This window comes from Scyliorhinus canicula, chromosome 26 (genome assembly GCF_902713615.1).
Source record: "Scyliorhinus canicula chromosome 26, sScyCan1.1, whole genome shotgun sequence".
Taxonomy (NCBI): Eukaryota; Metazoa; Chordata; class Chondrichthyes; order Carcharhiniformes; family Scyliorhinidae; genus Scyliorhinus; species Scyliorhinus canicula.
In genome coordinates, this window is record NC_052171.1 from 22984609 (window position 1) to 23012536 (window position 27928).

The window sequence follows — 27928 nt, forward strand, 5'->3', positions numbered from 1 at the left end:
GGCTTTCAGATCTCCACAATGGCTTTGAGCTGCTCCACACCTGTGGCTGTGCAGGGCTCCCTCAGTACTGCACTGCATGACGGGCTCGAGTCCCGAGAGTGGAACTTCAACCTTGAAAAGTGAGAGGCGAGGGAGTGTCACCCACTGAGCCAGTGGGAAGATCAGTACGTGGAGGAGAACGTGAAGGCTGGGAAATTGAGATGATTGAAAGGGAAGGCAAGCTTTGAGGAGGTGGGAGGAAGTATTGCAAGTAAGTAAGGTCGGGGAGAGCTGCAGGAGCTTGCGCCAATGGCTGAGGGGAGGGAAGTTGGGGGATGGCTGGAGGGTAGGTTTGGTAGCTGAGATGCAGGTACAGAGGTGACAGAATAATGGATTTGTAACTGAGGGCGAGGACTTTTCAGCTACTGCCGTTGGAGGTCAGGGCTGACCGTGGTGATCGAGCGATAGAAATGCAGATGCTTTATATTTCTGTGGTGGGGGTTCAGGCTGAGCTGGTGATATCACAGTGTTAGGGGTGAAGTGAGGGATTGTGTCTGGAGACACAACCCAAATGTTGAGGAGAGGAGTGGTGTTTCTGCACTCAATATTCAGTCTGGATGCATACACAGCCCTGTGAAGGATGGAAATGGGCAACCTGACAAAAAGGGACATGTTTTATTCCAGCAAAGTCCGAAAGTGGCCAAGATCTCATTGAATGTGCAGTCTGGCACTGACCCTTGAAAAAACAAACCAGAGGCTAACAATACAAGGAAAGGTCTTCACACTGTTCATGAATTCTGGTGTGGTTTTTACTGCAGTAATTAAGAGGACATGATTCCCTGGCATTTGGCAAGTGTTTACTCAGCGACTGTTTTCAATGGATTGGTATCAGGACAAGTGATTGACCCACCACAGGAGCCAGTAGCCATGAGGCTTTCATTCAACAAGTGACAGACAGAAAGAGAGAATGCGTGTCCCTGGGGGCCATCCCCTGCGCTCTATCACTCCATTTCCTCCTTCCCCTGTTCAAACCCATCCCTTGCCAGCACAACCATCAATGGAGTGAGAGTGCAGGAGGAGAACTTTCTATTCAAAGGCACGGGTCTGCCCTTCCTCTGAGCTTGGGCAGGATGAGATTGCTGCTTGGGCCAGTCCCCCGAGCCCACAAATAAGGAGACAAGTGTGCAGAACACCAGGTCTGACTGAGCCCTACCCAAATGCACAGCTGATGCTGGAGGATCCGACTTAAAGATCAGGAGGAAGAGTGTGCAAAGGATTCCCTTTCATGTGTGCACATTGAGAATTTGCACCCTTCCGCTGTGTTACAGAAAAGTAGCAGAGGGGGTGGGTGGCTGTGTGTGTGGGAGGGGGGGAAGCATTTAATTCCCAGGCTCCTGTTCAGTCCTGGACGCTTCTGACTGGGTTGCAGGCTGCATTAAAGGCAAGGTTCCTTCACTCCCCCCCCCCCCCCCCCAAGATTACTGTCGGCCGACAGGGAACAACTAAAAAAAGCAGTCTGCCAAAACCTCGGCTTAAGGAGTCAGTGAGAGAATACATGGGAGCATCAGCTATGCATCCGCCAGCGCTGCAGCACGTTTATCTGTAAGAACTCTTTCACTGAAAGCCTCATTTCCAATTACCACTTGTGCTGTCGTTTGCAAGCACGTTTTCTCATGTTCAGCAATTGGGAATTGTATTTTTAATTTGTGTGTGTGCATTTTGCCATTATTTCTGTGACAGATGCCTCCAGTTTTTGCTGCTCTGCTTGCAAGCCCAGGTGAGTACATGATCTTCTTTATCACAATTTACAATAGTCTGAAATGTTCAAATGTGTGTGTCATTTGAAGAGATAGTGACCTTTCCAAAGCTCTGGGCAGAGGCTGAATTGTTTAAGAGTGTGCTGTCCCTTTAAAGCCCTTGAACCTTTATACAACAAGTTTAGAATTATTCCTTATTCCCTACCCATCTCAAAAGACACCCATTTCTTTTGCTGGAGACAGTTTGAGCTTGTCTTCAAGATTGTCCCTTGGCAGAGCCCCCCCCCCCCCCCCCTCTCAAGGGCGTCCCGAAGAAACTAGGTGACTGAATTCCCTTGAACGTGAGCGAAGTGACTCTCGTTATGTAGGCAAGCACGTGGGCTCCATAACTGGGCATGCACGGCAGGATCCTGCAGATAGCGAGCTTGCCCGGAGGCGGGCGAGAAAGAAAGAAAAGGAACGAGAGAAAGGCACGGTAGCATAGGTGGTTAGCATCAATGCTTCACAGCTCCAAGGTCCCAGGTTCGATTCCCGGCTGGGTCACTGTCTGTGCAGAGTCTGCACGTCCTCCCCGTGTGTGCGTGGGTTTCCTCCGGGTGCTCCGGTTTCCTCCCACAGTCCAAAGATGTGCGGGTTAGGTGGATTGGCCATGCTAAATTGCCCGTAGTGTCCTAAAAAGTAAGGTTAAGGGGGAGTTGTTGGGTTACGAGTATAGGGTGGATACGTGGGTTTGAGTAGGGTGATCATTGCTCCGCACAACATCGAGGGCCGAAGGGCCTGTTCTGTGCTGTACTGTTCTAAAGAAACGAAAAGAAAAGAGCAATATCTTTGCTTGAAACATTGAGCTAAATCTCACCGTTAGCCGGCCAGTGCAGGGAAATACCCAGATTCCTGAAACGTGCTTCCCAGAATGGAAAAATAATGAGGTGGGAGCACAAACGATGATGTGTGTGAAAACTGATATGTTTCTCGATGAGTCAGTGGGATGGGGGGAACACATCTGCTGATCTACAAAGGGAGCAGATCCATATTAGCCTGTGTCTCCTAGTTAATCTCCAATCTGCCAGAAGATTCATAGGCATCCTGGCACTGCTTCTATTTAAAGGACATTGTTTTAAGATGGTCATTTGCAAATGGACAGGGCAAGCATTGACCTGGACGATGATTTAGTGCAGACCTTTGTACCTATTATGCATAGGTATAATTATATAGACTCGAGCTACTTGAAGAGTATCCAACAGGGATTGAGAATCAATCTTTTTTTAAAATTCACATAACTGGAGAAGGGGGAAAATGTAACGGAACAATAACATTTCCTTCCTTAAATTCCTTTTTAACATGAACTCAACCTAATTAATCCAATCCAATCCTGTTTAAAATGTGATGATAATATGTGCAAGACAGCAGGAGATTGCCTGCCAATTAAATCCACGGTATTTAAAAATATATATATATATCACTTGTGATATATATCTAAGTTTATTAGCATGTTTGAGCATTACTGCTCTAATTTTATATCATAGAAAGGGTTCCGATGTCACAATTTGTTCAAATTGGACTTATTCCATGAAAAAGAACAATAGACTTGCAGTTCTGTTGCAACTTTCACATCCTTCAGATAGCTCAAGGTTTTCCAGCCAATCCAGTGCTTTATAACCTGGAGCTACGATTGTAATGCGGAAAATGGGGGAGCTAATTAATGTGCAGTGAGCTCTCCAAGACAGCAATGGGATGATGTACTGTTAGTGATGTTAGTTCAGGGATCCCAGAACACCAGGAAGAATCCCCTGCTCTTACAACTCAGGGCGCACTTAAACATCTCGAAAAGGAAACGGCACCTGCGACAATGCAGCTCTCTCTCAGCCCTGCCAGTGAAGTTTCAGCCAATATTCTGTAAGTGTTGGCAATGAAACTGGAACCCATACCTTGGTGAGTGTGGAGGTGAGAGTGATGCTCACTGAGACACAGCTGCCACCCTGGACAAGAGGATGCATTTGGGAGCCTGCTGTCTGTCTATCACCCCCAATCATTCAAGCTGATCTCACTCCCTGCTGCTCACTCAGTGTCCAGCCCTTTCACTTTCCCATCATTCAATTCACTTTCCTACCAATCCCATTACTGTACTCCCCCTCTCGCCTCCCCATTGAACCGTCTCCTCAACCCCTTTACTGTCTCCCCATGTTCTGCTGTCACTTATCCAGTCTGTTACCCCCCGACCAGCCACACTCTTCCCCCCCACCCTGTCTCCCCCCCACCCTGTCTCCCCCCCACCCTGTCTCCCCCCCCACCCTGTCTCCCCCCCACCCTGTCTCCCCCCCACCCTGTCTCCCCCCCCACCCTGTCTCCCCCCCCACCCTGTCTCCCCCCCACCCTGTCTCCCCCCCACCCTGTCTCCCCCCCCACCCTGTCTCCCCCCCCACCCTGTCTCCCCCCACCCTGTCTCCCCCCCCACCCTGTCTCCCCCCCACACTGTCTCCCCTCCCACACTGTCTCCCCTCCCACACTGTCTCCCCCCCCACACTGTCTCCCCCCCCACACTGTCTCCCCCCCCACACTGTCTCCCCCCCCACCCTGTCTCCCCCCCACCCTGTCTCCCCCCCCACCCTGTCTCCCCCCCCCACCCTGTCTCCCCCCCCACCCTGTCTCCCCCCCACCCTGTCTCCCCCCCACCCTGTCTCCCCCCCCACCCTGTCTCCCCCCCACCCTGTCTCCCCCCCCACCCTGTCTCCCCCCCACCCTGTCTCTCCCCCCACCCTGTCTCCCCCCCACCCTGTCTCCCCCCCCACCCTGTCCCCCTCCCACACTGTCTCCCCCCCCACACTGTCTCCCCTCCCACACTGTCTCCCCTCCCACACTGTCTCCCCTCCCACACTGTCTCCCCCCCCACACTGTCTCCCCTCCCACACTGTCTCCCCCCCCACACTGTCTCCCCCCCCACACTGTCCCCCTCCCACACTGTCTCCCCTCCCACACTGTCTCCCCTCCCACACTGTCTCCCCCCCCACACTGTCTCCCCCCCACCCTGCACTCCCCCCCCACCCTGTCTCCCCCCCCACCCTGTCTCCCCCCCCACCCTGTCTCCCCCCCCACCCTGTCTCCCCCCCCACCCTGTCTCCCCCCCCACCCTGACTCCCCCCCACCCTGACTCCCCCCCACCCTGACTCCCCCCCACCCTGACTCCCCCCCACCCTGACTCCCCCCCACCCTGACTCCCCCCCACCCTGACTCCCCCCCCCACCCTGACTCGCCACCCCCACCCTGACTCGCCCCCCCCACCCTACTCGCCCCCCCACCCTGACTCGCCCCCCCACCCTGACTCGCCCCCCACCCTGACTCTGCCCCCCACCCCTGACTCCCCCCCACCCTGACTCCCCCCCACCCTGACTCCCCCCCCACCCTGACTCCCCACCCCACCCTGACCCCCCCACCCTGACCCCCCCCACCCTGCCCCCCCCACCCTGACCTCCCCCCCACCCTGACCTCCCCCCCACCCTGACTCCCCCCCACCCTGACTCCCCCACCCTGACCCCCCACCCTGACTCCCCTCCCACCCTGACTCCCCCCCCACCCTGACCCCCCCCCACCCTGACCCCCCCACCCTGACCCCCCCACCCTGACCCCCCCACCCTGACCCCCCACCCTGACCCCCCACCCTGACCTCCCCCCCACCCTGACCTCCCCCCCACCCTGACTCCCCCCACCCTGACTCCCCCCCCCACCCTGACTCCCCCCCACCCTGACTCCCCCCACCCTGACTCCCCCCACCCTGACTCCCCCCACCCTGACTCCCCCCCACCCTGACTCCCCCCCACCCTGACTCCCCCCCACCCTGACTCCCCCCCACCCTGACTCCCCCCCCACCCTGACTCCCCCCCACCCTGACTCCCCCCCCACCCTGACTCCCCCCCACCCTGACCCCCCCCCACCCTGACTCCCCACCCCACCCTGACTCCCCACCCCACCCTGACTCTCCCCCCCACCCTGACTCCCCCTCCACCCTGACTCCCCCCACCCACTCTGACTTCCCCCCCCACTCTGACTCCACCCCCACTCTGACTCCCCCCCACTCTGACTCCCCCCCCACTCTGACTCCCCCCCACTCTGACTCCCCCCCACTCTGACTCCCCCCCACCCTGACTCCCCCCTGCCCCACCCTGACTTCCCCCCCACCCTGACTCCCCCTCCCCCCACCCTGACTTCCCCCCCACCCTGACTCCCCCTCCCCCCCACCCTGACTCCCCCTCCCCCCACCCTGACTCCCCCCCACCCTGACCCCCCCGACCCCCCCACCCCCGCCTACCCCCCCACCCTGACACCCCCCCACCCCCGCCGACCCCCCCACCCTGACTCCCCCCCCCCACCCTGACTCCCCCCCCCCCCCCACCCCCACCCCCACCCTGACTCCCCCCCCCCCCCCCCCCCCCCCCAGCCCGCCCCCCAGAGCTAACCTTTCCAGTCTGGATGACTCTTTGTCAAAGCTTTGACAAGCCTTTTCCCTGTGACCATCACAGCCTCTCTCTCTGTGTCTCTCTTTGCAATGCTGGCCTCTGTATGTAAATGCCCCTCCCTCTCTAAACCATGTCTCGCTCTCTCGCTCTGATCCTCTTAGTCTCCGTGTACAGTGTGTGTGTGTGTGTGTCTGTCTGTCTATCTGTCTGTGTGTGTGTGTCTGCCTGTCTCTGTGTGACTGTGTGTGTGTGTGTCTGTCTATCTGTCTGTGTGTATGTCTGTCTGTGTGTGTGTGTCTGCCTGTCTCTGTGTGTGTGTATGTGTCTGTGTTTTGGGCTGGTTTAGCACACTGGGCTAAATTGCTGGCTTTGAAAGCAGACCAAGGCGGGCCAGCAGCACGGTTCGATTCCCGTACCAGCCTCCCCGAACAGGCGCCGGAATGTGGCGACTAGGGGCTTTTCACAGTAACTTCATTGTAGCCTACTCGTGACAATAAGCGATTCTCATTTTCATTTCTCTCTCTCAGTGTGAAGGGGATTTTCCTCTTCCATTTTCATTGGGCAGGAATGGGGAGCAGGAAGTCTTGCTGTCCCCTGAGGTGTGCACCTGGAGCTGGAGTGAGTGCATCACTCAGAGGGGAGAGGGTCATGCCCGGGCACTGACCCCCCCCCCCCCCCCCCCCCTGGCAAAGGTTGCTGGCGAGGCGGGCTCAATCAGAGCCCATTCTGCCAGTCCTGGGACCCACCCCATACCATTTTAGTTTCTATGTTGCCAGCTGTATGGCAGAGAATGCCAACGTTGGTGCCAGTGGTTCAACACCGATATTTCCTCCTCCTGACGATACACTCTGCCAAATACAAGTACCATTGCTCCTGTATGTCTGCCTAAAACCAATCTCTGTCTCTCTGAAAGCAGTCCCTCTCTCGTTACACACTTTGATCATTTTCTCCCTTAAATACTTTCTCAACCAAAGTCACAACAGGTGTAATATATCCTGTCACTTTTACCTTTTATGCACTGATTTAAATAGTTCACCTGTAAATTCACTTCAGTAAAACTTTTGAAAATGATTCTTTGTTTTCCAGTCATTAAATGAAAATGAAAGGTGAAAATAAAAGTGAAGCAATTGAGTCATTTAAAAGATTAGACATAAAACAAGGTTTCTGATTTGTTGTTATCCAATCCTTCCTGCAGCTCAAGCTGAATTTAACTCCCACCTCCTCCCCCACCAGAGAATAATTCAATGGTGCATTAAAAAAAAATAAATTTAGAGTACTCAATTCAATTTTTTCCAATTAAGGGGCAATTTAGTGCGGCCAATCTACCGAACCTGCACATCTTTGGGGTGTGGGGGCGAAACCCACGCAGACACAGGGAGAATGTGCAAACTCCACATGACAGTGACCCAGAGCCAGGATCGAACCTGGGTCCTGGGCGCCGTGAGGCAGCAGTGCTAACCACTGTGCCACCGTGCTGCCATTCAATGCTCTATCCTGTGAAATATCCAATTATAATAATATATAATTTAGGGCAAAGTCCCCTGTACAGGGTAAAACTGGTGAATGAAAATCAATGATTTGTTGCAGATATGTGTGCATGTACACATATACATGGTATTCGTGGAATAATAGCAGATCTGTGTGTTTGTACACATACACATGGTATATATGGAATGATAGATATGTGTATGCACACATATACATGGTATATATGGAATTATAGAAGATATGTGTGTATGTACACATACACATGGTATATATGGAATGATAGATATGTGTATGTACACATATACATGGTATATATAGAATGATAGCAGATATGTGTGCATGTACACATGTACAAAGTATATGTAACATGACAGCAGATATGTGCATAAGAACATAAGAACTAGGAGCAGGAGTAGGCCATCTGGCCCCTCGAGCCTGCTCCGCCATTCAATTAGATCATGGCTGATCTTTTGTGGACTCAGCTCCACTTTCCGGCCTGAACACCATAACCCTTAATCCCTTTATTCTTCAAAAAACTATCTATCTTTACCTTAAAAACATTTAATGAAGGAGCCTCAACTGCTTCACTGGGCAAGGAATTCCATAGATTCACAACCCTTTGGGTGAAGAAGTTCCTCCTCAACTCAGTCCTAAATCTACTTCCCCTTATTTTGAGGCTATGTCCCCTAGTTCTGCTTTCACCCGCCAGTGGAAACAACCTGCCCGCATCTATCCTATCTATTCCCTTCATAATTTTATATGTTTCTATAAGATCCCCCCTCATCCTTCTAAATTCCAACGAGTACAGTCCCAGTCTACTCAACCTTTCCTCGTAATCCAACCCCTTCAGGTCTGGGATTAACCTAGTGAATCTCCTCTGCACACCCTCCAGTGCCAGTACGTCCTTTCTCAAGTAAGGAGACCAAAACTGAACACAATACTCCAGGTGTGGCCTCACTAACACCTTATACAATTGCAACATAACCTCCCTAGTCTTAAACTCCATCCCTCTAGCAATGAAGGACAAAATTACATTTGCCTTCTTAATCACCTGTTGCACTTGTAAACCAACCTTCTGTGACTCATGCACTAGCACACCCAAGTCTCTCTGCACAGCGGCATGCTTTAATATTTTATTGTTTAAATAATAATCCCGTTTGCTGTTATTCCTACCAAAATGGATAACCTCACATTTGTCAACATTGTATTCCGGGGGGGGGGGGGGAAACAAAAAAAAAAAACATTGTATTCCATCTGCCAGACCCTAGCCCATTCACTTAACCTATCCAAATCCCTCTGCAGACTTCCAGTATCCTCTGCACTTTTCGCTTTACCACTCATCTTAGTGTCATCTGCAAACTTGGACACATTGCCCTTGGTCCCCATGGTATATATGGAAGGTTCGCAGATATGTATGTACACATACACATGGTACGTCTGGAATTTTCAATCCTTCCATGTTGTTGTAACCTGCTCTATCCCGACAACCCACTGAGATCTCTGTATTCCTCCAATTCTCCTTTCTGTATCCTGCTCTGCTGTCGGCCTTTCCCAAGTTCAGAAACCCCCTGCCAGAGCCCCTCTCTCCTCCTTTAAGATGCTCATTAAAACCAATATCTTTTGTGCTCTGAATGTGTGCTCAGTCAATTTGTCTGATTATATGGGTGAAGCTCCGTGTTACTGCCTGAAAGGTGCCGTATCAATACAAGTTGTGGTTATTGGGACAGATTGGGAAGGATTTCCTACCTTCCCACAGCGCCTTTTCCAGATACAGAGGCTGCCATTGGCTGGAGGTGGGAGCTTCCATTCCCACCATCCCCTCCCCCTCCATCACCGGGGGGATGCAGCGCTGGGGAGGGGCTTCACTACAGCCCGTGCCCCCTCCATCACCGGGGGGATGCAGCGCTGGGGAGGGGCTTCACTACAGCCCGTGCCCCCTCCATCACCGGGGGATGCAGCGCAGGGGAGGGGCTTCACTACAGGCCCTGCCCCCTCCATCACCGGGGGATGCAGCGCAGGGGAGGGGCTTCACTACAGGCGGAATCTCCAATTCCCACCGGCCGGCAAGGTCAGAAAATTTTGGCCGGTGAATGCGCCTGAATGAGAACAGGAAATGCCGGAAATGCAGAGCAGGTCAGTTGATAAATGGAGGAGGAGAGACAGGTGAATGTTTGCGGTGAGGTATTGGACAGGAACATTTCCCTTCTCCCTGCCGTTTGTGAGCAGCAGTTACCTTCAGCTGTTTTGGAAGGTGGGGGGAGATTTGAAGAAGATTCCACGTGATGTGTGCGTGCATTGTAAGGCCATTCAGACAGGGCCTGTTTACGGTTTCACTGACCCTAGAGATGACAGCAATTCCACCCTTAATATTTTGGAAACTGTGGAGAGGACTCTGTGCACAGGATGTGCAGGTTAGGTGGATTGGCCGTGATAAATTGCCCCTTAGTGTCCAAAATTGCCCTTAGTGTTGGGTGGGGTTACTGGGTTATGGGGATAGGGTGGAGGCGTTGACCTTGGGTAGGGTACTCTTTCCAAGAGCCGGTGCAGACTCGATGGGCCGAATAGCCTCCTTCTGCACTGTAAATTCTATGAATAATTTGGGGTTGGTGATCCATCTTTGCTCGGCTTTAAAAATGCAAGTTGCTTCTTTCTATCTATTTTCCTTTGCCAGTTGATTGAAAGTGATAATGTGGGTTTGTTTCAGTGGTGAGTGTTGATACATCACTGCGGAAACTAATTGCTTGAGGAGGTGTTTCTAAACCCAGCACTGGCCATCCGACTGAATGATTGCGCTGTGTCCCAATCACAGCAGCTTATCCAGTGTCACTGCCTTACAATATTCCCTCCTTCCACAGATACTATTCCCAGTTTAAAAAATGGACAGGCCAGTCGTCAGGGAGGATGCAAAACCTGTGTGAATTTATCCTCACTTCCATCCTGAATTATCTTAGTTTGAATGAGAAGATCTCTATATTTTCAGCCATCTCTCTGGGTCTATCAATAGCCGTGAACATATTCGTTAATTTACTTCACGGCGACGAGGACCCGGGTTCGATCCTGGCCCTGGGTCACTGTCCGTGTGGAGTTTGCACATTCTCCCCGTGTCTGCGTGGGTCTCGCCCCCCACAACCCAAAGATGTGCAGGGGAGGAGGATTGGCAATGCTAAATTGCCCCTTCATTGGAAAGAAAGAATTGGGTACTCTAAATTTATTTTTTACCAAGGCAGAAGTGCTAACCACTGCTCCACCATGCCACCCCTAAATTGCTCCTTAATTAGAAAAAAAAATGACCTGTATTCATCTCTATCTGTCTGCCCACCCATCCATCAATTTTATCTACAAGTATCTCTACCTGTTGATCCATTCATTCCCATTATCTGTGTGAGGAATATTATCTGCAGTCTTTCTCAATCAGTTTGTCAACCTGTGTCAATCTACATCTGTTGATTAATTGTTCTGGGTCAATTTTAACTCAATCTACTGTTCACCTTTCTCCATCTCTATCTAGTCATCTATTTCTGTGTGCCTATTTTGTGACAAATATCCAAATCTATCTCTCTTTATTATGATCTATGCTTCTGTCTGTATTATTTAACTGTCTATTAACTTCAATTTCTTTCTCTCTCTATAGTCATCTATCTCTACTTATTTCTATTTAGCTATTTATCTGATTATATCTATCCATGTTCTATCTGTATCTGTGTACAATCAGACACACACACATATATATATTTATCCTTGTATATAAAGCAGCACGGTAGCACAGTAGTTAGCACTGTTGCTTCACAGCGCCAGGAACCCGGGTTCGATTCCCCACTGGGTCACTGTCTGTGCGGAGTCTGCACGTTCTCCCTGAGTCTGCGTGGGTTTCCTCCGGGGGCTCCGATTTCCTCCCACAAGTCCCGAAAGACGTGCTTTTGGGTGAATTGGACATTCTGAATTCTCCCTCTGTGTACCCGAACAGGCGCCGGAATGTGGCGACTAGGGGCTTTTCACACTAACTTCATTGCGGTGTTAATGTCAGCCTACTTGTGACAATAATAGAGATTATTATTCGATTATTTTCAATCCTTTCCACTATCAAGGAATCTCTCTGTATGTATCTCTTTCTCTCTCTCGATATGATCTGTGAAGGAGATGGGTCCTAACAGCAACCATTCTTTTTTTTTAAATAAATTTAGATTACCCAATTATTTTTTCCAATGAAGGGGCAATTTAGCGTGGCCAATCCCACCTACTCTGCACACTTTCTTTGGGTTGTGGGGGCGAAACTCACGCAGACACGGGGAGAACGTGCAAACTCCACACGGACAGTGACCCAGAGCCGGGATCGAACCTGGGACCTCGGCGCCGTGAGGCGGTTGTGCCAGCAACCATTCAGATCAGAGGAATACTGAGGGGCACTGCTCTGTCTGTAAACACCTGTTGACCATCAATACATATTTCTGCATATATGCACAGATTTTTCTAAGGGCCTATTCGAACTAAAACGCAATCTTTAAATGTACCTGCTGGACAGTTTGTGGGCAGAACTCGGTCGCAGCAAGGCTGCTACCTTCCTCTCCTCCCCCATCACCAGCAATGCCATCACCACCCTTTGGCAAAGCTGTTCTAAGCCCTCCCATATTTGCAATGCCGTCTGCTGTCTCCTGGGAAGAGTCGCAGCCTTTAAAGAAAGATGTAAAAATAGTGACATTCTTCAAAAGCAAGGCTGGAAAAGCCTCCCAGGAAGAGGCACAAAGATCTTGCCCTCTCTCTCTCTCTCTCTCTCTCTTTCTAGTGACTATTTCAGGATCTGGCCCCACAGTGTTGAGGTTACTCGACTGAGCTGCTTTGGTGACAAATGCGGAAAGTGCTCAGAGGTGTTTCTGTTGGCAGGTGACGGACAGCATTGAAAGAAAGACAGAACTTGCATTTATAAAGCGCTTTTAATGACCTTGAGGTGTCCTAATGCCAATGGGACTTTGCAGCTAAACTTGTTTGACGTGCAGTCACTGTTAGAATGTGGGAAGGAGGGCAGCCAAATTGTACACAGCAAGATCCCACAAACAGCAATGTGTGATACAACCTGTTTGGGGCAGCAGGGTAGCATGGTGGTTAGCATAAATGCTTCATAGCTCCAGGGTCCCAGGTTCGATTCCCGGCTGGGTCACTGTCTGTGCGGAGTCTGCACGTCCTCCCCCTGTGTGCGTGGGTTTCCTCCGGGTGCTCCGGTTTCCTCCCACAGTCCAAAGATGTGCGGGTTAGGTGGATTGGCCATGCTAAATTGCCCGTAGAGTCCTAATAAAAGTAAGGTTAAGGGGGGGTTACGGGTATAGGGTGGATACGTGGGTTTGAGTAGGGTGATCATGGCTCGGCACAACATTGAGGGCCGAAGGGCCTGTTCTGTGCTGTACTGTTCTATGTTCTATGTAACCTGCTTTAGCAATTGGTTATGGCCAGGACACTGGAGAGATTAACATCTCCCCACCCTTTTACATCCACCTGAGAAGGTGCCGAATGAGGCAGTGTGTGGAGTTAGAACAGAACCGAGCATCATCTCACTGGATGCCAGTACAGGCTCCAGATGAGGCAACATCTTTCTGTTGTTGCCTCTCGCTGCAAGTGTCAGAGTTGATCCAGCCCTGGCTGGGACTGGAACCCACCATCTTTAGAAAGAAGATGTGAGGGCTGCGTGTCACCGATTGAGCCAGTCTGGTGTTTCCCTCTTTGTGTCTGTGCCTGACCAAACTCCGCAGCAGCTCAACCTGGGATTGGGAATCGCTAGCCTGTGCAGCAATCAGAAAGGTGCCGCACAGGGAACAAACAGACCGCCCACAAGCAACATTTCCATGAAGGTGCCGACTGCGCACAGAAAAAGGAAGTTACAGGGAACACGTTCGTGAGGAACCCTGGGTTGAAAGTTGTGTCAATGCAGCTCTGTTGCATCAACATGGTAAAGCATGTGACAATCTTTAGTGCCTGTCTGTAAACAGCATATAATGTAACCCTGTCTGGGACAAGTAGTAACTTCAACCCAGTGATACCCTCAAAATAAACAAACAGATGTCAAACTAGATGGCTATCCATCGATCTATCCTTCACTATTTATTAGTCTATCTGTCGATTGATCTATCTGTCTATCTCATTGTTCTGGTCCATCTCTATCACTGCTTATATCTCTCTGTCTCTCCATCTGTAAAAGTTTTGACCGTATCCATCAGACTTTAGATTATCGTAAATCTATTATCAAAATGGGTTACTTTTCCGAGCAGGAGTTAGAAATTTGCAAACATCTGATAATCTTTAGCTTTGCCCCAGCCACGAGCAGTTCTAACCTGCCTGAACACAGGAATACCCATTCAGGCCACTGACAACGTTCGGAGAATCACCATCACCGGATTCCATTCAAACCAGGAAAGATACAAGACAATACTGGGCTGTGTGACTGCCTCCCATTAGGATTAGCTTCTTTTCTTGGGTGGATTTTGTAGTCATCTCGAATTCCCAATAGATTTTATGTTGGGGGTCTATGCTTTCACAAAGCACTTTCCAAACTTCGCAACAATTTGCAGTGTGTGTGTGTGTGTGTGTGTGTGTGTGTGTGTGTTGAAGGGTGAAGATACAATCATCATGGTGTTCGGTGAGATTCTTACCCAGCACCGATGGCGGTATGACAACAATACTTTCACGTCAGATTGGCGGAGAATTTGGAGGTGGGGGTGTTCCCACCCCCTTGTTCTTCGCGGTGATGGAGGTTTGTCGAGCTCAACAGTTTTCATTTCTCTCAATAGTCCGTCTTTGGGAATGATTTAAATGTTGAATGATGGTGTGAAGCAGGCAACACCAAATTCATCACCCATTTTTAAAAAATAAATTCGGAGTGCCCAATTATTTTTTTCCAATGAAGGGGCAATTTAGCATGGCCAATCCACCTACCCTGCACATCTTTGGGTTGTGGGGGCGAGCCCCACGCAGACACGGGGAGAATGTACAAACTCCACACGGACAGTGACCCAGAGCCGGGATCGAACCCAGGAGCTCGACGTCGTGAGGCAGCAGTGCTAACCCACTGCACCACCGTGCCGCCCCATTCAACACCCATTGTAATCCCCACGTGATTTTTTTCCTCCACATTGAAGTGATAGTTTGTTGTGGTATTGTTGGATATTATCCACAATTCAAATTTGCCTCTTGATCTTTACCTGAAGATAGAACCTGGGTAGTGTGTGCATTGGGGGATTTGCAGATAAGAGCAGAAAGTCTGATCCCATACATATAGAACATAGAACAGTACAGCACAGAACAGGCCCCTCAGCCCTCGATGTTGTGCCGAGCAATGATCACCCTACTCAAACCCACATATCCACCCTATACCCGTAACCCAACAACTCCCCCCCTTAACCTTACTATTAGGACACTACGGGCAATTTAGCATGGCCAATCCACCTAACCCGCACATCTTTGGACTGTGGGAGGAAACCGGAGCACCCAGAGGAAACCCACGCACACACGGGGAGGACGTGCAGACTCCACACAGACAGTGACCCAGCCAGGAATCGAACCTGGGACCCTGGAGCTGTGAAGCATTTATGCTAACCACCATGCTACCGTGCTGCCCCTATAATGTGATGAATCTCCAGCAATACCTACAAAGGTTTTAAACTCTACAAGTGGGTGGTAGAGTGGGGTTGAGGGAGACAAGACCGGTTGGAATTTCGGGCGATGCTGACATTAGTCAGCTTCTCCCTGTTGGGCAGTCAATGGTGTCATTCACCAAAGAGCCAAGAGAACCGGCATGTTTTGGAAATACAGAATTCTGTCTAATGAGACCGAGGCAAAGTGTACCCAGCATATTACCCCGAGCCAACTCGGGAGTCACAGGGACAAACTTCAGACTGCTAGAAAATATAATGAATTATAATTATTGGGAGTGATCAAGCTGAAGACATGAGGCGCCAATCAAAATGCACTTAATCTGCTCCCAGGAGAAAATCAAGTGTTTGAATTATTCTGCAAACTTCCCAGAGCACTTCACAGCCAATTGAGTATTTCTGCCAGTGTAGCCACTGCTAAAATCCAGGAAGCATAGCGACCAGTTTGTGCACAGCAAGATCCACCAAATAGCATTCTGATCAAAGATCAGATGGGATTGTTTCAACAATACTCGTTGAGGAATATCATCGACCGCACTAAGGAGAGCTCCTCGGCAGTTCATTGAATATTGTCATGAGATCCACTTGAGAAGGAAGATCCCCTGGGTCTCGGTTTAATGTCCCACTCCAGCAGGGCGGCACTGCATCAGGTGCCCCAGTCTCTGGAGTGGGGTTTGAATCCACCACTTGCCGCCGAGTGTGAGCCAGTGAGCCCACCGCACACTGAGGAAAGCCTGAGGATTCACAGTTCCTGAACGATGAACTTGAGCCAGCTGGGTGATTCAATGCACGCGATATTCCTCTGTCCGCAACATCCATGTTTGTTTTAAACGTGTTAAAATCTCTGGTGCACAAGTGAGAGGAGGAATGGCCCGTGATCAGGCTATGTACCTGTCGGTGAGGAGATCGGTGATTTCTAGACTTGTCCGTCATGGGTGTGGCAGGAACTCGATTGTGGCATATCGAGGTGTGTTTGTTTCCATCCAATGTAACATTGTGGGAATCCCACAATGACGTTGGTCGCCTGGTTAAGGGGAGCGGGATGGAAGTGGTTCTGCCAGTCCATGAGGGTGATCTTTACCTGGACTAGGCTCTCTGAGAGAGCTGAGGAATAGTCAGGGGTGAGGCACAAGTGGAGAGATTGGAGAAGAAAAGATTAAGAGGAGAATTAGTGGAGCTGTTCAACATTAGAAAGGGGTTTGATGGTCTAAATACGGGACAGCAGTTTCCATTTGCTGTTGGGTGCTTTGGGGACCATGGGTTTGTGAAAAGCGCTATTGAAGGCAAGTCAATAGAACACATCTTTTTCTCAAGTGAATGAGAAAATCTCAGTTTGTGATCTTTTTAATGGCTGACAGTGCTGCATTGTAGAATAGTATCTTGGCAAATTTTAGAGGGCTGGATGCACTGCATCCTCCTCCAGAACTTCCGAGGTGCAGCACTCCCTCTTGTTAGATAGATTGTGTGTGGAATGGGGGTCTGGCCCCATGACCTACTGACTCAGAGCTGAGCTTGTCCTCCGACTGAGCCATGGCTGAATCAGGTATGGTTCTCGGTTCCTGTTGAGCCAGCTGGCATCAGTCTGCATTGTTGGATGGGCAGTGCCTGGGGAAAGGAGGATGGAATCAAGCAGCTTGCCATTATAAGCCCTACTGAAAAGGGGGCCCCAGACCACGATTCCTGGCTGCAGTGTGCTGCCCCCAGTGGCCTGCCAGGCATCAATGCCCCAAGCTTGCACACAATTGGCGAGGTTCACCCACAACAAGCAGGCACAAGGATACATTCCTGACCACGATAAGGCACAGCTCAGAGGTGTGAAAATCAGCGGAGAAGAAGACGGGAATGCTTGAGTGCGGTGTGAAGCTCTCAAAGGGTTAATTGGCCCACGGCCCTTCAGCAGTTCGCTGAGAGTCGGTTACCTCCCCCTCCCCTCCCAGCCCTAACCCCGGTGCTAACCCGTGCTGTAAATTCATCACCGGAAGCTTTTTTTAGCGCAGACATAAATAGTTTCAGTATCCGACACCAAGTTAACACTTATCTCTGGGCAAAAGGTTAAAATTAGCGCGAGCGGCTGTGCATTTTGCAAAAGTGATTTAGATCCCTGCTCCAAAGCTGTGGAATTCTCCTGCCCAGTCGCAGGTCACTGTGGATGGAGACAAACACAATACCCAATCCAAGCCTTTAAGGCACACATCCTTTTGATGTGGACTGTCTGTCGGGGTTTCTTTTTTGGTGCATTTGTTTTTTTTAGGAAGCAGGTTGAGAACAATTAATCAAAACATTTTCCTTCTCTTTCCCTCGGGCAGCACGGTAGCACAGTGGTTAGCACTGTTGCTTCACAGCGCCAGGGTCCCAGGTTTGATTCCCGGCTTGGGTCACTGTCTGTGCGGAGTCTGCACGTTCTCCCCGTGTCTGCGTGGGTTTCCTCCGGGTGCTCCGCTTTCCACCCACAGTCCAAAGATGTGTTGTTAGGTGGATTGGCCATGCTAAATTGCCCCTTAGTGTCCACAAAGGTGAGGCGGGGTTATTGGGTTAGGGGGATAGGGTGGAAATGAGGGCTTAAGTGGGTCGGTGCAGACTCGATGGGCCGAATGGCCTCCTTCTGCACTGTATGTTCTATGTTCTGGGGGAAGGATACCGTGGACATCATTCAGCCCCCCCCCGGGTGAGAACAGATGCCAAGTGTCGGCAGGCCATCAGAGAGAGAGAGAGAGGACGAGAAGCCTCTTCATGCAGCAGATTGTGGGACTCCCGTGTTAGTGGCTGAGGGAGGAGCTGGGGCAATAGTCCAGATTAGACTGCAGACTAATCGGGGGTTGATAACTCCAGTTGTACATATTCCTGGAGGTTTCCTCACCTCAGACTGCCTCACTCGCTCAAAATGCCACTTTTTATCCCATTTCCAGTATCTTTACAACAAGGAAACTGAATATAACGTACAATTATTTTGAATATTGCCTTATGATTTTTTTTTTGCCAAATCAGTGTGTCGGAAGTTAATCTGTAGGGGCTGCCAGCCACTATAGGTGGATGGAGGAAGAGGGGATGAAGTGATTGGGGAAAATGGGGGACAGATTGTTGGCATGATGTGTCTTGGACTGGACAGGCTGCTTCCATGTTGCCGTCTTTCCTGTGCCAGTCCACGGCACTTTGGGTTGTCCACCAAGACAGATCTGGGCAATTTAAATGAGGCATTGAATGGGAGCCCCATCACCAGAGAATCCTTCCTCCTCCCCCCCACCTCTATCTCTGCTCACGTGAACTGCTGTCCTGTAGGCAAATGTGGAAGCTGCTTTAGAACATAGAGAAATACAGCACAGAACAGGCCCTTCGGCCCACGATGTTGTGCCGAACTTTTGTCCTAGTTTAATCATAGTGTCCAAAATTCTATGATAATCTAAGGGCAATTTATCACGGCCAATCCACCCAACCTGCACATCTTTGGACTGTGGGAGGAAATCGGAGCACCCGGAGGAAACCCACGCAGACACGGGGAGGATGTGCAGACTCCGCACAGACAGTGACCCAGCCGGGAATCGAACCTGGGACCCTGGAGCTGTGAAGCAATTGTGCTAACCACAATGCTACCGCGCTGCCCTTAAGAACAAATTAATCTACAGTCCATTATTCTACCATAATCCATGTACGTATCCAATAGCCGCTTGAAGGTCCCTAATGTTTCCGACTCAACTACCTTGGTGCAGAGCAATATCCCTCACACAGAAACAGTGGCCAGGATGCTACCGACATCTCCTTGCTGTATTTAACAGGGAATTTTTGACAGAAAGGTATATTTCCTGACTTACTGATACGTCCATCTTCCATGACATGCCCCAAAATCGTATTTCCCTTTGTCACCATTATAAACACACTTCAGTGCCAACTTCTCCAATGTTAAGTTCCTCTGTCCACGTTTCTAATGGTCAGTGCCAATGCAAACTCGTCACACTATCAATCCTTCCAGTGTTGGTCCTGCCACACCTCTGTTTTGCAGCCAGCCCCTCAGGCTCCAGAACAGAGAAACTCCCTTTGCTCTAACTATCTCTCCCTCCCAAATGGCTCAAAGTTGATCTATTTATCTCACTCACCTGAAATCAAATTCATGCCTACAAATAAGGACAGGGCTACTTTGAAACTGGCCCAATGATTAACTCCGGCCGACTGATCCCACTTGACCTGTTGCCTGCACATGCAGCAGGGTTTCCCAGCCCCGCCCACGTCACTGGGCTTTTCGAGGGCTCGTGGTATTTTCCAGCCCCGCCCTGCCCCGACAGGGCTGGGAACCTCCGCCCGCGATGCTGTCTCGCCCTCTGCACTGCCACCTGGGTCAGCCTTCTTGCGATCGTCAACTAAATGTGAATGGAAGCAAATGTGGCCAACGGAAGAGGATGGTGGGGATTGGAACGTTCAATGCACCGCCGAATTGTAACATAGATTACATAGAATTTACAGTGCAGAAGGAGGCCATTCGGCCCATCGAGTCTGCACCGGCTCTTGGAAAGAGCACCCTACCCAAGGTCAACACCTCCACCCTATCGCCATAACCCAGTAACCCCACCCAACACTAAGGGCAATTTTGGACACTAAGGGCAATTTATCATGGCCAATCCACCTAACCCGCACATCTTTGGACTGTGGGAGGAAACCGGAGCCCCCGGAGGAAACCCACGCACACACGGGGAGGATGTGCAGATTCCGCACAGACAGTGACCCAGCTGGGATTCGAACCTGGGACCCTGGAGCTGTGAAGCGATTGTGCTATCCACAATGCTACCGTGCTGCCCCTCGCGTGAGGTAACATACCACACGTGAAAGAATTGTGGTCACAAGCAGCTGTAACGTGTCAATGATGTGACCAGTGCTGCTCTGGAACTTCCACGCGACCAATTATGGAGCTTTGAGAAACTAACGGCAAAGCAGAAGGGGGGAATAAAGGGAGTTAAAACGATGCACTGCGCTGATAAAGCCTGGCATGTGAACATGTGAGGAGTTACATCTCAGTACCGCTCTCAAGTCCTTTCAGCTTATCCCAAGACTTTTTCTCTTGTTGTGAGCCTCTACAGTTCAAGAAAGATAGATTTGTGTCTCTGCTTTTAAAATAAAATTGATAATCTGGGCCTGTGAGCCTGGCTAGGAGTTGAATCCAATGCCCCGCCCCCTGTATTATATTCAGTTGGCCAGACCCTTGGAGCCTCCCCCCCCCCCCCCCCCCCCTCCCAGTGTTTGCCACAGACTTCCCGGTGAGATTGCCAAATGGAATCTGTGAATATTTATGTGCTGTGGACATATGTCCACAGGAGAATAGAATGAGGCTTGGTTCAGTTCGGGTGATGGAAAAAATGCTACAGAGAGCAGGGATCTTTTTTTTCGCGATGATAAAAATAGCAATGGCTGCAAACGGATAGCGGGACAAGAGGATCTCCCTATTCCATCCTGCAGACCACCAGGGAGAAACCTCCAAAGGGGCTCTCCTGGACTGATCTCTGCAAATTTTAACCTTCGTCTGCTTCCAGCATCCAGGTCGCATTTATATAGTAGTCTCCAACCATCCCAAAGTACTTTACAAGCCCGAAAATAACTAATATAGGAGTAAATTCTGTATTTTGATGCATATTACCAATGTCGGCCATACAGAAATCACACAGAAATCATAACGGCCCATTGTGTGATACCATGAAAAAGGAGGTAATCTGCTCCTTACCTCAGTGCAGTTTATGGGATCTTGCTATGCACAAATTTGGCGGTTGCCTACACAACCAGCTTCATTGGCTTGGGCATGTGCCCAGGATGGGAGATGGCCACATCCCAAAGGATGTTCCAGAAGCTGAGCCAGCTCATGTTCAGTGCCGTGACCACCCTCGACATCAATGACGACAAGTGGGGGAGAACAGGAGGCCACAAGCGGGGCAGACGGTGACACCAGCTTCGGGCAGGAGGTTGGCCACCTTGACCATGTGTAGTTTCAGATGCTGCAAAGCGGGTGCCAGCCCTGCACACGAGGCGGTGGTGGGCGGGCCCTAGCGTTCCGGATTCCGCTTGTTCAGCCGTCAGACGAATCGCGGCAGACGATCTGATCCGACCCGTGACTGTGTTCGCATCACAATCTCCAGGTGGACGGGTGCCAGTCCCTCAGAAAGCAGTGACTGCATTTCAAAAATACTCCATGCAGAGTGAAGCATTTTGAAACCACCCGAGGAGGAGAAAATCGTGAGATTAATGGACGTTCTGTCACTGTCTGTGCGGAGTCTGCACGTCCTCCCCGTGTGTGCGTGGGTTTCCTCCGGGTGCTCCGGTTTCCTCCCACAGTCCAAAGGCGTGCAGGTTAGGTGGATTGGCCGTGATAAATTGCCCTTAGTGTCCAAAAAGGTGAGGAGGGGTTATTGGGTTACGGGGATAGGGTGGAAGTGAGGGCTTAAGTGGGTCGGTGCAGACTCAATGGGCCGAATGGCCTCCTTCTGCACTATGTTCCATGTCTATGTTCTCTGTTCTCCCCGAACAGGCGCCGGAATGTGGCGACTAGGGGCTTTTCACAGTAACTTCATTTGAAGCCTACTTGTGACAATAAGCGATTTTCATTTCATTTTCATTTCATTTCATTTCTTTCCTTGTGGCAGCTTTTAAAAGCTTTTATTTGAAACTATCACTGCTTTCAGAACGCTATGTCCTCCTCCCAATATAGCTTTAGGATGATTGAACCCCCTTTGTGTCCTTACTCATTTAGGATTGCTAATCCTCCAGGATTGTCCTATATTCTCTAGGAATTAACAATCCATCTGCAGGACACGTGAGCAACTCTAAAGAGCATTTTTAAAAAAAAAAGTGCTTTATTTTAGTATTGCTGAGAAAAGAGACAAGCTGTTGAAGGTTTTTATCATGATTCATCAGCACAGATTGGCAAGAATATTAAATGAGTTTAGGACTGAGTTTAGGAGGAACTTCTTCACCCAAAGCGTTGTGAATCTATGGAATTCCTTGCCCAGTGAAGCAGTAGAGGCTCCTTCATTGAATGTTTTCAAGATAAAGATAGATAGTTTTTGAAGAATTAAGGGTTATGGTGTTTGGGCCGGGAAAGTGGAGCTGAGTCCACAAAAGATCAGCCATGATCTAATTGAATGGCGGAGCAGGCTCGAGGGGCCAGATGGCCTACTCCTACTCCTAGTTCTTATGTTCTAATGAATGCACGATTAAAAGCAGCGATGGCGTATATCTTTGTTCAGCAACACATGTCCCGTACTACCAAGTGAATGTTTTAAATTTTAATTTGTACGTCTTTGTTTGTTAATTTTAAAAATATTGAACAAGGGGAGAGAAGGAGCACGGCAAAGGAAGACACATTTGCTGGCCAATGGCGGTTCTCTGGGGGTGGGGAGGTTGGAGGTCATGTGACGACACTTCCAGCAATATGTCCAACCAGAGTTGGCAACCCTCCGTCCAGCGCAGACTGGCAGAGGGTCGAGTGGGGGGGAGGGGGAAGCGGACGCACACTGGTGCTGTCCGCGATCGCGTGCCCCAGGTCACTGGGCTCCGGCACAGTAAAAGCAAATTGATTTTATTTCTCCCTTTACAAACAAAAGGGGGAGAATCAATCGTCTCCTAATTTTAATCAGCACGTGAGGGAGCACGCCAGGAACAGTGACCAGCTCAGCCGACGACATATCCGTGTCTACCAGCTCTACAGCCGGACCAGTGGAAAGCACGTCCAGATCCTTGGCAAGAGAATCAATGCTACTGCTGAAGATGGCAGCAAATACGGTAAGAATGCTGTCTTTGAATAGTCTTATCACAATCCCTGGCTAGAATGGAGGTGATGGGTGAGTGGTCTGTTAATCACACCCAGGACTGACTGCTGTCAGTAACAGAGACTGACTTTATGCACATCATTTGGAAACTATAACACTTCTCCATTCACTGCAACAACTTGCTGTTTTTTAAAAATAAATTTAGATTACCCAATTATTTTTTCTATTAAGGGGCAATTTAGCATGGCCAATCCACCGACTCTGCACATTTTTGGGTTGTGGGGGCGAAACCCACGCAGACACGGGGAGAATGTGCAAACTCCACACGGACAGTGACCCAGAGCCGGGATCGAACCTGGGACCTCAGCGCCGTGAGGCGGTTGTGCTAACCACTAGGCCACCGTGCTGCCTGACAACTTGCTGTTTTAAATAGAATCAGCTTTCAAGCAAATTTCTCGCTCCAGAAATTCAAACTGTTGACATAGAGAGTAACAGATACCCGGGAGTGAGTTACAGACTAGAATCTAATCGAGGGGTTCAGGGTGGTTTATTTTTAGAATAACAGATACCCGGGAGTGAGTTACAGTGGAATCTAATCAAGGGGTTCAGGGTGGTTTATTTTTAGAATAACAGATACCCGGGAGTGAGTTACAGTGGAATCTAATCGAGGGGTTCGGGGTGGTTTATATATAGAATAACAGATACCCAGGAATGAGTTACAAACTGGAATCTAATTGAGGGGTTCGGGGTGGTTTATATATAGAATAACAGATACCCGGGAATGAGTTACAGACTGGAATCTAATCGAGGGGTTCGGGATGGTTTATATATAGAATAACAGATACCCGGGAGTGAGTTACAGACTGGAATCTAATCGAGGGGTTTGGGGTGGTTTACATATAGAATAACAGATACCCGGGAATGAGTTACAGACTGGAATCTAATCGAGGGGTTCGGGATGGTTTATATGTAGAATAACAGATACCCGGGAGTGAGTTACTGACTGGAATCTAATCGAGGGGTTTGGGGTGGTTTACATATAGAATAGCAGATACCCGGGGATGAGTTACAAACTGGAATCTAATCGAAGGGTTTGGGGTGGTTTAAATACAGAATAGCAGATACTCGGGAGTGAGTTACAGACTGGAATCTAATCGAGGGGTTCGGGATGGTTTATATGTAGAATAACAGATACCCGGGTGTGAGTTACAGACTGGAATCTAATCGAGGGGTTAATGGTGGTTTATATATAGAATAACAGATCCCCGGGAGTGAGTTACAGACTGGAATCTAATCGAGGGGATCGGGGTGGTTTATATATAGAATAGCAGATACCCGGGAATGAGTTACAGACTGGAATCTAATTGAGGGGTTCGGGTGGTTTATATATAGAATAGCAGATACCTAGGAATGAGTTACAGACTGGAATCTAATCGAGGGGTTCGGGGTGGTTTATATATAGAATAACTGATACCCGGGAGTGAGTTACAGACTGGAATCTAATCGAGGGGTTTGGGGTGGTTTATATAAAGATTAACAGATACCCGGGAGTGTTACAGACTGGAATCTAATCGAGGGGGTCGGGGTGGTTTATATATAGAATAACAGATACCCGGGAGTGAGTTACAGACTGGAATCTAATCGAGGGGTTCAGGGTGGTTTATATATAGAATAACAGATACCCGGGAGTGAGTTACAGACTGGAATATAATCGAGGGGTTCGGGGTGGTTTATATATAGAATAACAGATACCCAGGAGTGAGTTACAGACTGGAATCTAATCGAGGGGTTTGGGGTGGTTTATATATAGAATAATAGATACCCGGGAGTGAGTTACAGTCTGGAATCTAATCGAGGGGTTCGGGGTGGTTTATATATAGAATAACAGATACCCGGGAGTGAGTTACAGACTGGAATCTAATCGAGGAGTTCAGGGTGGTTTATATATAGAATAACAGATTCCCAGGAGTGAGTAACAGACTGGAATCTAATCGAGGGGTTCGGGGTGGATTATATATAGAATAACAGATACCCGGGAGTGAGTTACAGACTGGAATCTAATCGAGGAGTTCAGGGTGGTTTATATATAGAATAACAGATACCCGGGAGTGAGTTACAGACTGGAATCTAATCGAGGGGTTCGGGGTGGTTTATATATAGAATACAGATACCCGGGAGTGAGTTACAGTCTGGAATCTAATCGAGGGGTTCGGGGTGGTTTATATATAGAATAACAGATACCCGGGAGTGAGTTACAGACTGGAATCTAATCGAGGAGTTCAGGGTGGTTTATATATAGAATAACAGATTCCCAGGAGTGAGTTACAGACTGGAATCTAATCGAGGGGTTTGGGGTGGATTATATATAGAATAACAGATACCCGGGAGTGAGTTACAGACTGGAATCTAATCGAGGGGTTCGGGGTGGTTTATATATAGAATAACAGATACCCGGGAGTGAGTTACAGACTGGAATCTAATCGAGGGGTTCGGGGTGGATTATATATAGAATAACAGATACCCGGGAGTGAGTTACAGACTGGAATCTAATCGAGGAGTTCAGGGTGGTTTATATATAGAATAACAGATACCCGGGAGTGAGTTACAGACTGGAATCTAATCGAGGGGTTCGGGGTGGTTTATATATAGAATACAGATACCCGGGAGTGAGTTACAGACTGGAATCTAATCGAGGGGTTCGGGGTGGATTATATATAGAATAACAGATACCTGGGAGTGAGTTACAGACTGGAATCTAATCGAGAAGTTCAGGGTGGTTTATATATAGAATAACAGATACCCGGGAGTGAGTTACAGACTGGAATCTAATCAAGGGGTTCGGGGTAGTTTATATATAGAATAACAGATACCCGGGAGTGAGTTACAGACTGGAATCTAATCAAGGGGTTCGGGGTAGTTTATATATAGAATAACAGATACACGAGACTATGATACAGGCTGGAATCTAATCGAGGGGTTCAGATTGTTTATATATAGAAAAACAGATACCCGGGAGTGAGTTACAGTCTGAAATCTGATCGAGGGGTTCAGGGGGTTTATATATAGAATAACAGATACCCGGGAGTGAGTTACAGACTGGAATCTAATCGATGGGTTCAGATGGTTTATATATAGAATAACAGATACCCGGGAGTGAGTTACAGACTGGAATCTAATCGGGGAGTTCGGGGTGGTTTATATATAGAAAAACAGATACCCGGGAGTGAGTTACAGTCTGAAATCTGATCGAGGGGTTCAGGGGGTTTATATATAGAATAATAGATACCCGGGAGTGAGTTACAGACTGGAATCTGATCGAGGCGTTCGGGGTGGTTTATATATAGAATAACAGATACCCAGGATTGAGTTACAGACTGGAATCTAATCAAGGGGTTCAGATGGTTTATATATAGAATAACAGATACCCGGGAGTGAATTACTGACTGGAATCTAATCGAGGGGTTCGGGGTGGTTTATATATAGAATAACAGATACGCGAGACTATGATACAGACTGGAATCTAATCGAGGGGGTCGGGGTGGTTTATATATAGAATAACAGATACCCGGGAGTTACAGACTGAAATCTAATCGAGGGGTTCGGGGTGGTTTATATATAGAATAAGAGATACCCGGGAGTGAGTTACAGACTGGAATCTAATCGAGGGGTTCAGGGGTTTTATATATAGAATAACTGATACCCGGGAGTGAGTTACAGACTGCAATCTAATCGAGTGGTTTGGGATGGTTTATATATAGAATAACAGATACCCGGGAGTTACAGACTGAAATCTAATCGAGGGGTTCGGGGTGGTTTATATATAGAATAACTGATACCCGGGAGTGAGTTACAGACTGCAATCTAATCGAGTGGTTTGGGATGGTTTATATATAGAATAACAGATACCCGGGAGTGGGTTACATGAGGGTAATTAATCCAGGGATCGGGGTGGTTTATCTATAGAATAACAGATACCCGGGAGTGGGTTACATGAGGGTAATTAATCCAGGGATAGGGGTGGTTTATGTATAGAATAACAGATACCCGGGAATGAGTTACAGACTGGTATCTAATCGAGGGGTTCAGGGGGTTTATATATAGAATAACTGATACCCGGGAGTGGGTTAGATGAGGGTAATTAATCCAGGGATCGGGGTGGTTTAGCTGTAGAATAACAGATACCCGGGAATGAGTTACAGACTGGAATCTAATCGAGGGGTTCAGGGTGGTTTATATATAGAATAACAGATACCCGGGAATGAGTTACAGACTGGAATCTAATCGAGGGGTTCGGGGTGGTTTATATATAGAATAACAGATACCCGGGTGTGAGTTACAGACTGGAATCTAATTGAGCGGTTCGGGGTGGTTTATATATAGAATAACAAATTCCCAGGAGTGAGTTACAGACTGGAATCTAATTGAGGGGTTCGGGGTGGTTTATATATAGAATAACAGATACGCGAGACTATGATACAGACTGGAATCTAATCGAGGGGTTCGGGGTGGTTTATATATAGAAAAACAGATACCCGGGAGTGAGTTACAGACTGAAATCTAATCGAGGGGTTCGAGGTGGTTTATATATAGATTAACTGATACCCGGGAGTGAGTTACAGACTGCAATCTAATCGAGTGGTTTGGGATGGTTTATATATAGAATAACAGATACCCGGGAGTGGGTTACATGAGGGTAATTAATCCAGAGATACGGGTGGTTTATGTATAGAATAACAGATACCCGGGAATGAGTTACAGACTGCAATCTAATCGAGTGGTTTGGGATGGTTTATATATAGAATAACAGATACCCGGGAGTGGGTTAGATGACGGTAATTAATCCAGGGATCGGGGTGGTTTATATATAGAATAAGAGATACCCG

The 27928-nt window shown here is 49.0% G+C and overlaps 1 protein-coding gene across 2 annotated transcripts in view; it reads left to right on the top strand.

Annotated features, from left to right (window-relative positions):
* Positions 1-1463: 1463 nt before the first annotated feature.
* Positions 1464-27928, top strand: part of LOC119957426 (fibroblast growth factor 17-like) — a 43094-nt gene continuing 16629 nt past the window's right edge. The window contains exons 1-3 of one of the 2 annotated variants that reach the window (XM_038785483.1): positions 1464-1581; positions 1720-1756; positions 22881-23058. In XM_038785483.1, the coding sequence (XP_038641411.1) occupies positions 1535-1581; positions 1720-1756; positions 22881-23058 (262 nt within the window). In that variant the 5' untranslated portion in view covers positions 1464-1534. The remainder of the gene's footprint in view (positions 1582-1719; positions 1757-22880; positions 23059-27928) is intronic. The other variant, XM_038785484.1, reaches the window with a different exon arrangement.